Source organism: Dromiciops gliroides, chromosome 5 (assembly GCF_019393635.1).
Source record: "Dromiciops gliroides isolate mDroGli1 chromosome 5, mDroGli1.pri, whole genome shotgun sequence".
Classification (NCBI taxonomy): domain Eukaryota; kingdom Metazoa; phylum Chordata; class Mammalia; order Microbiotheria; family Microbiotheriidae; genus Dromiciops; species Dromiciops gliroides.
In genome coordinates this window covers 49020549-49036451 of record NC_057865.1, presented here as the reverse complement: position 1 = coordinate 49036451, position 15903 = coordinate 49020549, and the positions used below count along the sequence as shown (strand labels likewise).

At 35.7% G+C, this 15903-nt stretch overlaps 1 protein-coding gene across 4 annotated transcripts in view; it reads left to right on the top strand.

Moving 5' to 3' along the window:
• The window catches only part of CDK14 (cyclin dependent kinase 14), a 673880-nt gene that overhangs the window by 424984 nt on the left and 232993 nt on the right, over positions 1-15903 (top strand). For all 4 annotated transcript variants that reach the window (XM_043967180.1, XM_043967183.1, XM_043967181.1 and 1 more), the window contains one exon: positions 6298-6391. In XM_043967180.1, the coding sequence (XP_043823115.1) occupies positions 6298-6391 (94 nt within the window). The remainder of the gene's footprint in view (positions 1-6297; positions 6392-15903) is intronic.

Here is a 15903-nt window from a genome sequence, read left to right as displayed (position 1 = left end):
ACATCATTCTGAGAAGTCTGTAGGCTTCACCAGAATGCTGTATGGGTCCATTTGGATGAAAATCAATTTGAATATGAATTTAAAACTGAAAGAATAGAAGCAGAATGTATTTCAATGGACCCAGTACAGTAATATTCCATTGTATTAATATACTATAATTGTTTAGCTATTTTCCATTTGTGGGCCTCTTTCTTTAGAATCTTCAATTTTTTCTAACCACATAAAGATCTACTATAAATATTTTTGTACACATGAAGCCTTTTCCTCCCTCTCTCTAATTTTTTTATGATATTGACCCATTAGAGGTATTGTGGGGTCAAAGAGCATTCACAGTTGGGTGACATAGCTCTATTTTTTTCCAGAATTGAAAAATCTGCATCCACAGAGCATCAGTGTTCCTATTTTCTGCAACCTTTCCACACTTCTTCCTCCCTCCCTCCCTCCTTCCCTCCCTTCTTCCCTTCCTTCTTTCTTTCCTTCCTCCCTTTCCTCTCTCCCTCCCTTCCTTCCTTATTCCTTTCCTTCCTCCCTTTCCTCTCTCCCTCCCTTCCTCCCTTCTCCTCTCCCTTCTTTCCTTCCTTCTTTCCTCCCTTCCTCCCTCCCTTTCTCCCTCCCTTCTTCCCTCCCTCCCTCCCTCCCTCCCTCCCTCCCTCCCTTCCTCCCTTCCTTCCTTCCTTCCTTCCTTCCTTCCTTCCTTCCTTCCTTCCTTCCTTCCTTCCTTCCTTCCTTCCTTCCTTCCCTCCTTCCCTCCTTCCCTCCTTCCCTCCTTCCCTCCTTCCCTCCTTCCTTCCTTCCCTCCTTCCTTCCTTCCATTTATTCTCTTTCTATCAACTCTACAAGTCTGATGGGTGTGTTTGGAAACTCAAAGTAACTTTAATTTGTATTTCTCTAATTATTAGTGATTTAGAGCATGTTTTTCATATGGTCATAAATAACTTGGCTTTCTTTCCTTGAGAAATGCCTCTTCATATCCTCAAACCCTTCATCATTTGGAGAATGTCTCTTATTCTTACAAATTTGATCTTTTCATAATATATTTTGGAAATGAGACTTTTATCATAGGAACTTGCTGCAAAGATTTTTTTTGCCAGTTAACTCTCATCTAATTGTAGTTATATTGCATTTGTTTGTACAAATACATCTTAATTTGATATAATACAAATTGTTTTTTAATGATTTTCTCCTTTTGGAATGAACACTTGCCAATGGATCTAAAAAGTAATTTTTTTCTTATTCCTCTAATTTGTTCATGCCGATATTTTTTATATCTAGGTCCTGTCTCCATTTTGCCATATCTAATTTTTTTGTTGACTGACTGATTGCTGCAGCCTATTTACACCTATATCTTTCTATTGCCATTTATTTTGCCTGCATATTAATAAACAGCCTCATTGCTTCACAATATTTGTGCACAGATAATGAAATGAATCTATCAGCTTGTCAATGTGGATATTACCTCCAGGGATTCGGATCTCAACCCATTGATGTTTACTCAAGCGTGTGACACATCTGTGTCTTCCTAAATGTTTGTCCACAGGTCATCAGTCCAGAGCCTTAAATGATTTCTTTACTATATCTCTCCTGACATTGTAAAGATTCCAGAGGAATACATGGGTTTTCTGTCATTTTTACTTTACAGTCGGTGCCCTTATTTCCCTATCATTATTGATACGTTTCTTTGATGACATGCTTTAAGACCTTTTCAGTGTTGTAATCCCTTTCTTATAATGTGTTATACACTCCTTGCAAATTCTCCATTGTCTTTCGGTTGATACCATTTCGGTTCTTTGAAGATTCTGCTGTTTCATGAATCACAAACATATAATAAAATAACATGGGAAAAATATTGTGTTAAAAGCATAGGTTTTTGAGGTACCATAATTGCTTCATCAAGAAGGTAACACAATTTCTAAATAAGATCCAGCTTGATTTATTCCTCTTAATCAGTTCTAGACTCAGCCAGTTGTACATCTGTGGGACTGGTTTTCCCATACATTTATACATACATAAATACATGTGTGTAAGAAATACATGTGTAATATATAATATATGTAAATAGGTAATATTTATATCTCACTTCAGGGTTTGCAAAGTACTTTTCATCTTATTCCATTTTAATCTTCATAACGACCTTCTGAGTTAGGTACTATTATTATATCCATTTTACATATGAGGAAACTGAGGCTGAGAAAGGTTATGAGTTTCCCAGTGTTATATACCTAGTAAATATCTGAGGGAGAATTTGAACTCAGGTCTTTTGGGCTCCCAGGTCCATCCAAGGCTCCACATTCATGCCTATATACACTCCTACATTAACCCAAGGTGTTTAACATCTAACAACATACCATAATCTAGCCTGAGGTCAACAAAATATGGCTTGCAATTGTACTGTGATTACCTTAGACCTTTTCTCTCCCACTGTGGATGGTTAAAATGACTTCTTTCAAATTAGTTTGGATGTCTCTCCAGAGACTTTGCAGTATTCTAGTGTTCAGTGCAGTGGGGATGGGTTCTTCCAATAATAGCCTATGGAACAACTCTTCTTGATAAGGTATCCCTCTTCTATTTTGTATCTTCACAGCATCCTCCATGAAACTGGCAATCAATGTAGGTGAAGATGTGTTTACCTGTTTTATATTTCACTTGATGTTGCTTCTTAGCTGATCATTAAACAAAACCATCTCCACAACGGCAATCAGTTCTAGAATCTCATATAATTTTATATATATATGTGTGTGTGTGTGTGTGTGTGTGTGTGTGTGTGTATAACTATAACTATATAATATATTACATATGTAGGATATTTATAAACGGGTATTTAAATCTGTATCTTCTCATGCTCAAATAGCCTTAAATAAAAGAATTTTGGAAGCATATTAAAAAGCCCCCCTTTTTATGTAAAACCCCAAATATTAAGAAATAATGTTTTTCTCTCAAGGTCTCTCTAAATTCCTGGAGAAAATCCCTTATAAAAGTAGGTAATATTCCTAAAACAAAAAGGCTTTTCTTTGGGAAACGCAGAAGCATGGTACTAAATCTTATAACAAAACTTAACTCCTCTTTCATACCATTGCCTCCCCACTCACAAGGAGTGACAAGATATTATTGGAAGGGAGGAGTTGCCCTTATTTCCTCCTAGAGGATAAGGTGGTGACTTAGTTAAATACTCAACTCTTCTTGAAAATTAACCACAATTGTATTTTTTATATTGTTATCTTGATAGCAGAGTCAGATCAGAGGGCATGGGTAGTGTCAGTTTGGATGACTTTCTTTAAGTTATAAATCCTTAGATATTATATCAATATTAGAATTAAATAAAATTGTTTCTGGCAGACTTGATGCTAAAAATGCAGAGTGTAATATTAGTGTTCATACATTTTCTTTGCTAAAATCTTATATTCTTTCTACCACTTAGTCAACTCTGGGACTGGGAAAATGTAGTCTGATCAAAAGTTATATCAAAAATCAACTTGCTCTCTTTTCATATTTTTGTTAAAGCTATGCTTCAAGTATGCCTAAACAATTCCCATCATTGTTGTTTGTCCTTAGTTGTTGAAGAGGACCATGACTTGCACTAAATTGAAGTGAGGGAGGATTGTGCAAAGTCACCAGCCTTACGCTCTCTTCCAGAGCCATATGGGTCCAGTAGTAATATACACATTAGGATGATCAGAGATGGCCCCAGATGTTTAAGGCAATTGGGGTTAAGTGACATTTCCAGGGTCACACAGCTAGCAAGTGTCTGAGCTAAGATTTGAACTCAGGTTCTCCTGAGTCTAGGGCCAGTGCTTCATCCAGTGTACTACCTAGCTGCTCCAAATAATTCCCATAAAACCTTTGCAAAAATGAGAAAGAAGTCACTAGCTGCTGATGTTTACTTGGTCATTTTGTTGTTGATGATGTTATTGGTAAAAGTGTTCTTCAAGATAATTTTAGTTCTTTAGAAATCTTCTCTTATTTTCATTTTTTAAATGAATGTTTTTATTTTATTTTTCTCAATAACATGGAAAATAATTTTAACATTCATTTTTTCAAATAAATTTTAAGTACTACATTTACTTCTCTTCTCTCCTCCAGAAGGCAAATACTTTGATATAGATTATACATGTGCACTCCTGAATTTTAGCCACCAAAAAGAAGCATAAAGAAAGTTTTTTTTTAAACTGTGCTTCAATTTGCATTCAGGATTCTTGAGTTCTTTCTCTTGAAGTAGATAACATTTTTCATTATAAGTCCTTTGGAATTGTCTTGAATCTTTCTTTTGTTGAGAATAGGTAAGCTATTCACAGCTGATTATATTACAGTATTGTTGTTACTGTATATAATGTTTCACTTTGTATCTGGCACCCATGGGTGATTGGATTCTGAACACTATTCAGTGAATGGTCATTTGTTGGCTTCTGAATAACTTATTAATTTTGAGAAACTTGCATTCAGAATGGATCTAACTGATTTGTTTATTTATTCAGCAGATATCTACTCTGTCATCTGTGTGTAAGACGCAGTGATAAGAACAGATTATTGGAGGTCTAAATCCATCATAAAATAGGGGTTTATAAGTAATAAATATTTTTATTTATAGTTTTGGGTTCCAATTTTTATCCCTCCGTCTCTCCATCCCCTTCCCCTTCTCTGAGGTGGAAAGCAATCAGATATGGCTTATATATGTATGATTATGTAAAACATTACCGTATTAGTCATTTTGTATAAGAAAACTTGAACAAATGAAAAAATGAAAAAGTGAAAAGTAACGCTTCAGATTGTGTTCCATCAATATCAGTTCTTTCTTTGGAGGAAGATAGTATGCTTCATTGATAGTCCTTTTTGATTGTCTTGGATCATTGTATTGTTGAGAATAGTTAAGTTACTCAGAGTTTTTCATCAAACAATATTGCTGTCACTGTGCACAGTGTTCTCCTGGTTCTGCTTACCTCACTATACATCAGTTCATACAAGTCTTTTCAGGCCTTTCTGAAATCATCCTGCTTGTCAATAAAATAGGTGGGTTTTTTTTACATTCAAATACTATTTTTATTGACTTACATTATAGTTTTGAAGATGCATTTTCATGTACAGAATTTTGGCCCCAACTCATAATTACATTGAAGAATCCTGACCCTCACTCATTCCAAATATGCCTGTCCTCAGTATTTGTAATTTCTCTTCTCAATTTCTAAGAACTCAACTTCCAAATGATTGACTTTTTATAGAATCTTAGAATTGGGACACATTTTAAGAATCATCTAGGTTAGTCCCTTACCTAAAGCAGAAATAGACTGTACAACATCTTTATATTGGTTGTCTTACCTGGACCTGGATAATTCTAGGGATAGGGAAATTGGTTCTTGTCAAGGCAGGTTCTTCTAATTTTGGAAAGCTCTAATTGTTAGGAAGTTCTTCCTCATATAATGTTGTAAAATCTCTCCCCTTGAAATTTTTATTTATTGATCTTTTTTTTAAAATAGTTTTCATAAAGTAATGTCATGAACTTTAGGGACAGCTTTCTACTGTACTGTTGTAATCAGTTCTCATTCTTAAGAAATTTAGGATAAATGGGCAATAATGGTATAATTATTCAGATTCTCAGCAGCAGCAGCAGAGATGAAGCAAGTATTTACTGGAAAAAGATTATATATTATAAGTACAATGCCTAAGTGGGTGAATTAATTCTTTTTCAGTGAACTACTGTAGCTGCTCAAACAACTTAATATAAAATGCATTGAGAAAGAATGAAGCAATAAGATTAATGGGAGATAGAAAGCTAAGGAGAAATGACCCCAAGACAGAGTTTCCCCCCATTCTGGATTGAGCTGTCGGCCTGCTTTCTGAAAACAAATCAGTTTTCTTTGTTATAAAGCTTCCTACAGAAATGTTTATAGACCTAATCATTTTTTATTTCATTTTTTTCCTGTGCTTTAAATCACTTTTGAAGAAGCACTTTGAGCACAATTTTTGAAACCACAGTAATATACTCTCAAACATCCTGTGAAGACACAATGCCATGAGATCTCTCTATTAAGGATAACACTCTTTGATTATCCCTGCCAGCTTATGTAGATAAGAGCTTCTTGAACTTGTTGTATCATCTCAGTTTAGCTGAACTCACTGGACTCATGACATATAGTCTAGTGTTTCTTAATCTATAATGTTATGAAGAAGAAATGGAATAATTTAGATCAAGCATACAATAATTTTTTAAAAAATAATTTCAGATTGCATTGGGACTTTAGAGTCTTTATCCAAAATTTGCATTGTAAATCGGATTTCCTGACATTCATATCTATATTTCCCTTTTAGGGGAGTCGGATGCATCTTTGTTGAAATGATCCAAGGAGTTGCTGCTTTTCCAGGAATGAAAGACATTCAAGATCAACTTGAACGAATATTCCTGGTAAGTGCTCTAAATATTGTTCCTAGAGAATGGGCTTCTAATTTTGTAAATTTTTTCATTTTTCTGACTAATTGATTCAGCGATTGATTTTTGTAAAAAAACAAAACAAAACCAATCATGTGTTGTGCCAAATATTGGTAACATACACAAGGGCAAAAATGTTTAGTGTTAAAATCTGAGACCAAACACTTTCTATAAATGCCATTCCCAAAAGGGCAGCATCCTAGACTCACAGTTTAAATGTTAAGCTGAATGTAGAATTGTGATCCAAGCTCATATTTATTTTCAAGATTTCAGACAATAGCAAATCAAAAAAATGACAAATTCAGAAGAATTTATGCATCTTGGAAAAATTTTATTATTGTGGGTTATAAGGCAAAACATGGAAGTAGCCCTGTTCTATAGAGCTGGGTGAAACACTGGTCTGTGTTAAAACAGAATCCTAAAATACAACAACAACAAAAAAAACAAACCCAGAATCCTACTTGTTCAGGTAGAAAAGTACTATCCAAACCACTTTCCCATGATGCAACTCTCTGGCCAAGAAGTGTCCAAAGTGGGCCAGGTAATGCAGGTTTCAATGCCATTTGTGATCATAGCCATATTTCTTTAGAAATGTCGCTGTTGTATTATCATCATTATCATTTCTCTGTATCTGTTAATAGATATCTATGAAATGGTCTCTTAGTTAATAAACACTAATAATGTACCTATCATGTGCCAAGCACTGGGGCTACATATAGAAGCAAAAAACAGTCCCTGCCCTTAATGAGCTCACAATCTAATGGACAGGACAACAAGCAAAAAAAAAAAGATACAAATAAGTTATATTGAATAAATTGGAAATAATTAAAGAAGAAAGACACCTGACTAAAGTAAAAGTTGAAAAAGGCTTCCTAGAGAAGACCGATTGTATGCCCCCCACCCCCAGATCCCCTTTGGACCAACCTTGATGGAGATGATTCTCATTATCCCCAAGGTAGATGTATAAGAATATGAAGGCTCCTCTCCTCTTACCATGGTCATTAAAGCCTTGATCAAAAGCATTTTCCAGACAGTCTGTTTTCTAAGGGTGGAGTAAGAGTCATTGGTGTCCTAGAAATCACAGATTCCCTTCCATAACCAAAGACAATTGTACAATCAGATCCCTACATTGCTCTTTTGTACCCTGAGACTTAAATATAGCAGTACTAGCTTTCACTTTTCTAAAACTGCATTGATCAGAATGTTTTCCTCTTTTTTCTACTAGTCTTTTAAAAAATCCCCTAAGTCTTTTTAAATTTAAGTATGGTGGGAGTACATTCCTAATGTGAACTTTAGTAGTTATTTTTAAAATTTGAGGAAACTAAAGTATCTATATCAATAGAGATTTTTTGAAATCCAGTTTATTTTTTGTATTTTTGCTTCCTTTCAGATGCTCTCTCTCTGTCTGTCTCTTTCTGTCTCTCTCCTTCCCTGCCCCCTTACCATATCATAATCTTTAATATAATGTAATCAACTCAGGGGCTGTAATTAGCCAGACTTTTTATTTCATGGCTTGCTCCTTTCTTTGCTCTTTTCTACTATTTCAATGATCATCATCATCTCTAAGAATTAAGGGAGATAAAATTCTGCCAAATCCATTTGGTTGCTTTTTCATAGTTCTGGCCAGTGGAGTTATTGTTTTTCTTTGTGATAGTTATAAATAAATCCAAAATGAGACATTGTGTGTCAAATATCTTAAGTCATTGAATCCCCTTGCCATTCTGTGTTCAGTCCATCTTTCCAGACATGCTACACATGACTCCCCACTCTGTTTCAGCCAAACTGGTCCATTGGCTGTATGTAACATTCTGTCTCTCACTTCCATGCTGTTGCCCAAACTGCTGTTGTGATGAGAATACTCTCTGTCCTCACCTCCACCTCTTGACATCTCTGTTGTCCTCCTTATCTCAATGACCTATTGGGTGAAATCACTCCTGATACTTCCATCTGCTAGTACTACACCACCTGGATAAATTTTCTATTTACTTTAATAGCTAAATTAGGCAGATACAGAGGAAAATCACATTGGTTTTGGAGTAAGAGGACCTGGGTTCAAATCTCAGCTCTGTCATTTAATACTTAACCTTTTGGGGCTTTAGTTTCCTCATTTCTAAAACAAAGGGGTTAGAGTAGAATGTCTCTAATGGACTTCCAACTCCAAAACTCTAATCTTCTGAGATCTGATCTCACAGATAATGTCAAATTACATCATTTCCTCTGAAATAGAAACTCTCTGAGGGCAGGGAATGTTTTTGTCCATCCCTAGTTCTTGTACATGCAGTAGGCACTTAAAATGCTTGTTGAATCAGTGAATGAATGAATGATACCCAGTTCAATTAGTTATAACAGAAAAGGGTCAGTGTAAACTTAAAAAGAGTTCTACTCAATGTAGACTTCTCCCTGATAGGTATTCCATTAGCCACACATTAGAACCAGTAGACCATGATCTGATTCCAAAGGCACTCACCTTTAAAAAGGATCTCTTCCTTTTTAAAAGCTATTTTTTCCCAGTACACTCAGTCCATCTTTTAATATTCTGTTCTTATTAGGAGTAAAGTTGTCTAGTTAGAACTGTGAATTGACAGCTGAAAAAAATTGGGAAGTACATTTTTATCAAGACACAACACATGCATATTTTTATAATTATGATAGGGGTATTAATAGCTTTCATTTAGATTTCTATTTTGAAATCTATCTTAAGAACTTTTAGACTCAGTAAAAGTATACTTCAAAAATAAACATTAAATTATGTCTGAATTTTAAAATATCCTTTGAAAATATTTTCCCAAATTTTAATTTTTTTCCTTATCTCCCATTCCATGCTTTCCCTTTCATTAAAATTGCTTTATTAGTCATTAGTATTTATTATATTTTCTTTAGCATCCCAGCAATAGTTCAAACAGTTTCACCTTGTTACTGTTTTTGTCAACTAGGGTTGTTGGTTTTTTGTTTTTGTTTTTAAGATATAAATCATGTAGAAGGAGTTGAAAATTTCCTTAGAAGAATTCTTTTGGGGGCGAGGGGAGAAATTGAATTAGGAAGGAAGTGCCTATTTTATTGGGCTGTACTGCTGAAAAACAATATGCAGAATGAATGAAAGCATAGATTATTGAATTGCTTTACAGAGCCTGTCAAAGTAGATACTTAAAATATTTATTATTTATGTAATTAACTAATTTCCCAATAGGTATGATCATGCTAGGTTGCTTCTAAGGGGTTTTGCTCCTATTACTTAATTTTATGGTGTCCTTTAATACTTTTTATGAGCATCCAGAGACTTTTGGGAAATATAGAGTCTTTTAATAAATCAAAGAAATAAATAATTGTGAATTCCCCACAGAATACATGAAATTATTGATATGGGAGACTATTATCTCTTATTAGAGAGCAGAGACCTTTAATATGCAGGTAATTATTGTGATGGATGTTGAGAGCTTCTACAATAGCTCCTACAAAGAAGCTTTCGTTGCTTCATGCTATATGTAGAGTACCTTTTGAGGATGAAGAGGCTTTTTTGAAGATTACTAGAATTTTCTCTCACCCTAAAAATGATTCCTTTAAAATTGGGTGACCTGATGTTTAATCTTTAAGAAACAAATATTATCAAAATGTCATAATCTATTCATTCTTTTAGGAAATCAGTGGTCCAGATCAAAATATTTTAGCTTAGAAAATAAGACAGGTATAAAGTATATTTTATAAATTATCCCAAACCTCTGCAATATACTATATCTGACTTCTGGTAGATCTCTTTGAGGAGGAAATGTTGCCGACTCAGTATGGTTGAATTGATGGCAGTTAGCAGGTGATGTAGTGGAGGACATGCCTTTATACCATGTTCTAACCTAGAGTGTATTTTTAAACCTAATTTAAGACCTCTCAAAATAGGACTTATACTAGAAACAGCAAAAAGACCCTTTACTGAAGTAGAAGTTATGAGTTCCATTCTAGTATAAGCATCGTTAAGCAGATAATCAATTTTAAAATAATAAAACAGGTGGATTATTCTTGTTCTTTTTGTATTTTAACAGGAGGATTAAACTCATTCATTTCCTCTGTGAATTACATACAGAAAGGTGGTTAATAACTTTGGAGAACAAAATTAATCAGGTTAATTCCACCCCTCTGTCCCTGATAACTAATACAATTAACTATCATATACTGAGAATTGTTTTTAAAACTGTGAAAAGAAATAAGAAGCATGCCACAAAAGCATTTTTTTTCCTTTCAAGTTGTGTGTGTTAATTATTTTATTTTAGTGTCAGGGATTAGGGATTGAGGGGAGGAAATCCAAAGAGAAACTAGCTTTGTTAATAGCACCTGCAGTGAAATAATTTCTTGAAATAGGGTAAGGGCCAAACAGAGCTGAGGCCAGGGTTGGGAAAGTAGACAGCCCCTTAGGGTGCAATTTGGGGAAACTCAAGAAGGATGCTATTTAATATTGCACACATTTTCAATGCCTGAAATTCCGTGGTCTACTGCGTGTAAGAATTTATTCTGTGATAGGTTGCATGTTTTCAATGATAGTTCTGATGGATTGTAACATGTGGAGAGTCCAGTTTGCTAATGTGGGGGCGGCACACTACAGTTTTATAAACCTTGCCCAGGGTGCAAACATGCCTCATTCTGCCTCTGGTGTCAATGATAAATGTACTCCATGAGATGTGCTTAGTCTAATTTGCCTTCAGCAATACCATTTTCAGAGATTTTATGACGTAGTGTCATGAGTATAACTGATGACAAAACATTGCTTCACACACTGGTTAAATAATAAATGAGTGAAAAACTAATAAGATTCCTTTTTCTTGCAAATTATTCTCATGCTTAGGAAAGAAGTTCTATAGAGCAATCAGTAATTATCCTTAAGGAATTGCTAAATTCGGGATAATATGGACAATAACTGTCATATAAATTTAAAGAAATTTCAAGTCCTTCTTTTGCTTACTTTTTAAAAATGTATCACAGGACTTGCTAATAAAATGGGCAGTATCAGTCTGATTTCAAGTTAAGTATGTCGAGAGACAACAGACTAAGACTATTGAAAGAAATGTATTTGAACAGCAGTGAGCCACCCCATTATGGAGGTGCAGTTGGTAGCAAAATGGAAGTTCCTATATCTGCAGTTACAAATTAACCCAAGTATCCTGAGTGCTTGTGTTATCTTGCTCAGAACTAAGGCATTTCTAAACTATGCCAACTCTTGTCCACATAAATTCCCCCTTCCCCAACCTTCCACTTTCCCTTATGTTTCATCTCCCTATTAGAAAGTAAGTTTCTGATGCTAGGAGTTGTCTTCCTTGCTTATATTTGCATTTGACACAGCTTAGCTGCTCATTCATTCATTCATTCATCTATTGCCCTTTTCATTCAGGTGAGTCTTGAAGTAGGTAGCTATGAAAGTCTTCCTTTTGTCATAGAAGCAATGACTAAATGTGTAGGAGTGAAGACTCTAAAGGATACATCTTGAGCAATTACAAAAGAAGCCTAGAGGTATCTGAGCCTTGGGGATGCCCATAAGGATGTTCCTACAATTCTTATTATTCCTCATGATGAACTCTGACCCCACCAAACCAGACTCCCCTCTATCCTCCAACCATATTTTGTGCTGTATCTTCCTGTCTCATTACCTTTTCTTTTGCCTTTCCCTCTGCCTATGATTCCCTTCCTTTGTGTTGCATAAATTCCATCATAGCTCAAGTCAAATGGCATCTCTTCTAGAAAAATGAGGAAACTGGTTGAGAGAGTTTAAATCCCCAGGATCACACAGCTAATAAGTCTCTGAAGCAAAAGACAAATTCATTTCTTCCTTATTCTTGTTCTTCATAGATTGAAATGTTTGTGTTTGTTGGTTCATGGTTCATCTTCCCTTATCTTTACTCTCTCCCATTAGCCTTTCATCTCACACCTCACTTGGGAGCTTCTTTAGCTTTTCTCTATCATGCTAATCCTGTGTTGTTGTATATCATGATTATTCACCTGTGTGTCTTAGTTCCCCTACAAGATTGCAAGCTTCAGTAGATAGGTACAATGTCTTTGCTTAAGGGCACTACCATCCTTCTCATCTCTCAAGTTTACAACCCCAGCCTTATCCTTGACTCCTTACTCTGCCTCATCTCACATATCCGATATTTATTTATCTTAAGGTTGTCTCTCTCAATAAAATATGAGGTGCTTGAGGACACAACTGTCTTTACATCCCCTGAGCATAGCACAGTAAATACTTGCATAATTGACTGATTATTTAAATATTATATCTCTACCAACACCTAACATGGTGCTTTGTACACAGTATGCACTTAATAAGTGTTTGTTGAATTGAACTAGAAGAAAGAAGAAAAAAAGAATTATCAAAGAATAGAATTTTATAAGGGCAGCTAGATGGTTCAGTGCATAGAGTGCAAGGCCCGGAGTCAGGACGACTCACTTCTTTGAGTTCAAATCTGGCTTCGGACACTTACCAGCTATGTGACCCTGGACAAGCCACTTCAGCCTGTTTGCCTCAGTTTCCTTATGTGTAAAATGAACTGGAGAAGTAAATAGCAAACCACTCCACTATCTTTGCCAAGAAAACCCCAAGAGGGTCACAGGTTGGACATGACTAAAAACAACTCAACAGAATTTAATAAACAGTTCAACTAGGAAGACCAGGAGGGTGCTGTGTTCCAGAAACCAGAGAAAAGAGTAATCCTAGGCATCAGACAAATTAGAGGAGACTGAAAGTGAAGAAACGTGTACAATTCAAGGAGGTCACTGATGAGCGTGGAATCATTTCAATGGTAAGATGACAGAAGTCAGATTGCAGAAAGTCAGGAGGGAGAGGAAATGAAACTCTCTAGTAGAGATAGACTGCTCATTTACATGAAATGAGAAATACTTAAAAGGGAAGAATTCAGGGGCAGAGAGGGAGAAATTGAATGCTTTAGAGAGGGAGAAATTGAGCGATCTATAAACTGAGACGGTAGATGAATGTTCTAATAAAGAATGGGCTGTGCTTATTAAGTATAATGGAAATGTTGGCAGCAAACTTTAGCAGGCTCATTTATCTTAAGACAAAGTAGTACAGTATTGCAGTCTACCACAGTCTAGATACTGACATTTTCATTTTCAAGGTAACTTAGATTATCTAGATGCCCGATCAATTGTTTGGAGAAAATTTGGAGTAGCTCAGGTTGCAGATTCATTTGCCCACAAATACTCTTGAATTATAAATCATATATTTTCTTCAGAGGGGGAGCTGAGGAGAATGCTATGAATCTCTACTCTGGGATTGAAGAATGACATAATCAGTGATATCAGTTATAATCCTCTAGCCTAATCTTTATCAATTAAAAGTCTTTCTTCCAGTTGAGGGCCACTGGGCCACTTCTAATGCTCATCTAACAATGTTTTTCTTCCTAGTGTGTGAACTCCCTGAAGTTATCAACTGTGTCTTTCTACTTTATGTTCCCCATAGCACTAGTAACTCTAGTTTCTTTTGCGTCATGAATTATTTGTGAAATAAAGATTACATATATTTATGGAATTATTTTATGGCTGTGGTTGGTGATTTCCTTACCTCACTAGTGATAGGCTGAGTACATGCCACTCACTATCAAGGCTCCATCAAGTGGATAATAAAACTGGTCTTATAATTGTGGACATAAGTTTAATATGTCCTCTGAGATATGTTTAATTTTTCCCTTTGTAGTTCCAATGCCTAGCACTGTGGCAAGCATATAGTGGGTGCTTATTAAATGCTTGTTGTTTGATTTAGCAACTGATATGACTTAACAGTAACATTTTCTTCATTCACCACATTAGTGCCAATGATCCCAGGCTTTTATTTTTAAAATATCTTTTATAGACACCTTTTTGTTTTTATTTCATAATAATTTCCAGTTATAAACCCATCCTTGTGCCTTCTCCCTTCTTATTCATCCTCAATTGAGTTCTCCTCTGTACCAAAGATAAACACTGAAGAAAAACCAAAAGATACAGTGACCACATCTGACAGCATATGCAACTATCAGTGCCTTTATCAGGCTAGAAAATCTCATCTCCAGTTGGCTGGTATTTAGTGGACATTTTGAAAAGAAAATAATTATTTTCCACTCATCTCCAACTAAATGTTTGTTGATTTGATTTGATTTGACTTGATATGAAACTAAATAGAGAATCTATTTATTTGGAGGAAGGAATTTGTGCCTCTTTTGGAGACTCATTTTTCATCAGCATTACATTCTAGTCTTACAAATTTGTAGCATATTTAGCTTACTGGAATATCTTAAAGATGTATTCATTTATTCATTCAGCAAAAACAGTGGAGAGCTCTGCATGCTGTATGCATTGCACTGGGCTCTGTAGAAAATGGAGAAATGAATGGGACAAAAACCCTGCCTTCAAGGGATTCATAATCTAAGAGACGGGATAAGAAATATCAACAGAGAAGTAGAGGCCACATGGTGTAGTGGAAAGGGCCGTGACTGGATTTGGCATAAGGAGAGACATAGGTTTATATCCTGCCTCTCCCACTTACTAGCTGTAGCATGATAAGTCAGCAAGGCTCCTGAAGCCCATCGCTTCATTTTGCGTTTGCTTTTCACCTCCTTTGCTCAGCAATGGTCAGACGATGGCCCAGTACGTGGCAAGTACTTAATAAATGCTTGTTGATCGCTGAATAGATTCCACTTCTTTATTTAATGAGGATATTAATAGCTGCACCACATAACTAACAGGGTTGTTTAGGCTCTGATGAGAACATGCAGGTCTTAATGTGGTACATGAATGATAGCTATTTCGATCACTTGAGACATGATGTTGGCACTTCAGGAGGCACCAAACAACATAAAGAGGAAACGTGGCCAGTCTTCGTATCAGGGGTCCATTGGAACTGAGGAATTTCAATCAGTTGAGATCATGGAAGGACAAAAGGATGAAGGAGACAATACAAGGAAGGGGACAGAGGGAGAAGAACACAAGAGTTACTTGGGAAACAGTAAGGGTCTTGGATACTCAATGGAAGATTCTAGACTTTATTTTATTGGCAATTGATAAACAATAGGACGTTGAGTGTTGTCAAATATTAGCTCCTTAAGGTCACATTCTAATGGAAGCTTGAACTCTCACCATTTGTATTTGTATTTACAGTGCCTGACATAGAGTTATTGGGCAGTTGTTTCAGTCATGTCTGACTCTTCATGACCCCTTTTGGGGTTTGTTATGTAAAGACTCTGGAGTGGTTTGCTATTTCCTTCTCCACCTAATTTTACAGATGAGGAAACCATGGCAAACTAGGTGAAGTGACTTGCCCAGGGTCACACAGCTAGTCAGTATCTGAGGCTGGATTTGAACTCAGGAAAATGAGTCTTCCTGATCTCCAAGCGCAATGTGCCACTTAGCTGCCCTGATACATAGTAGGCAATTAATAAATTATTTTAAAACATCCATTCAATTATAAATTATACCCCTGCTGTGGGACCTGTCTTTATAATGATTATCTTTGGAACTTT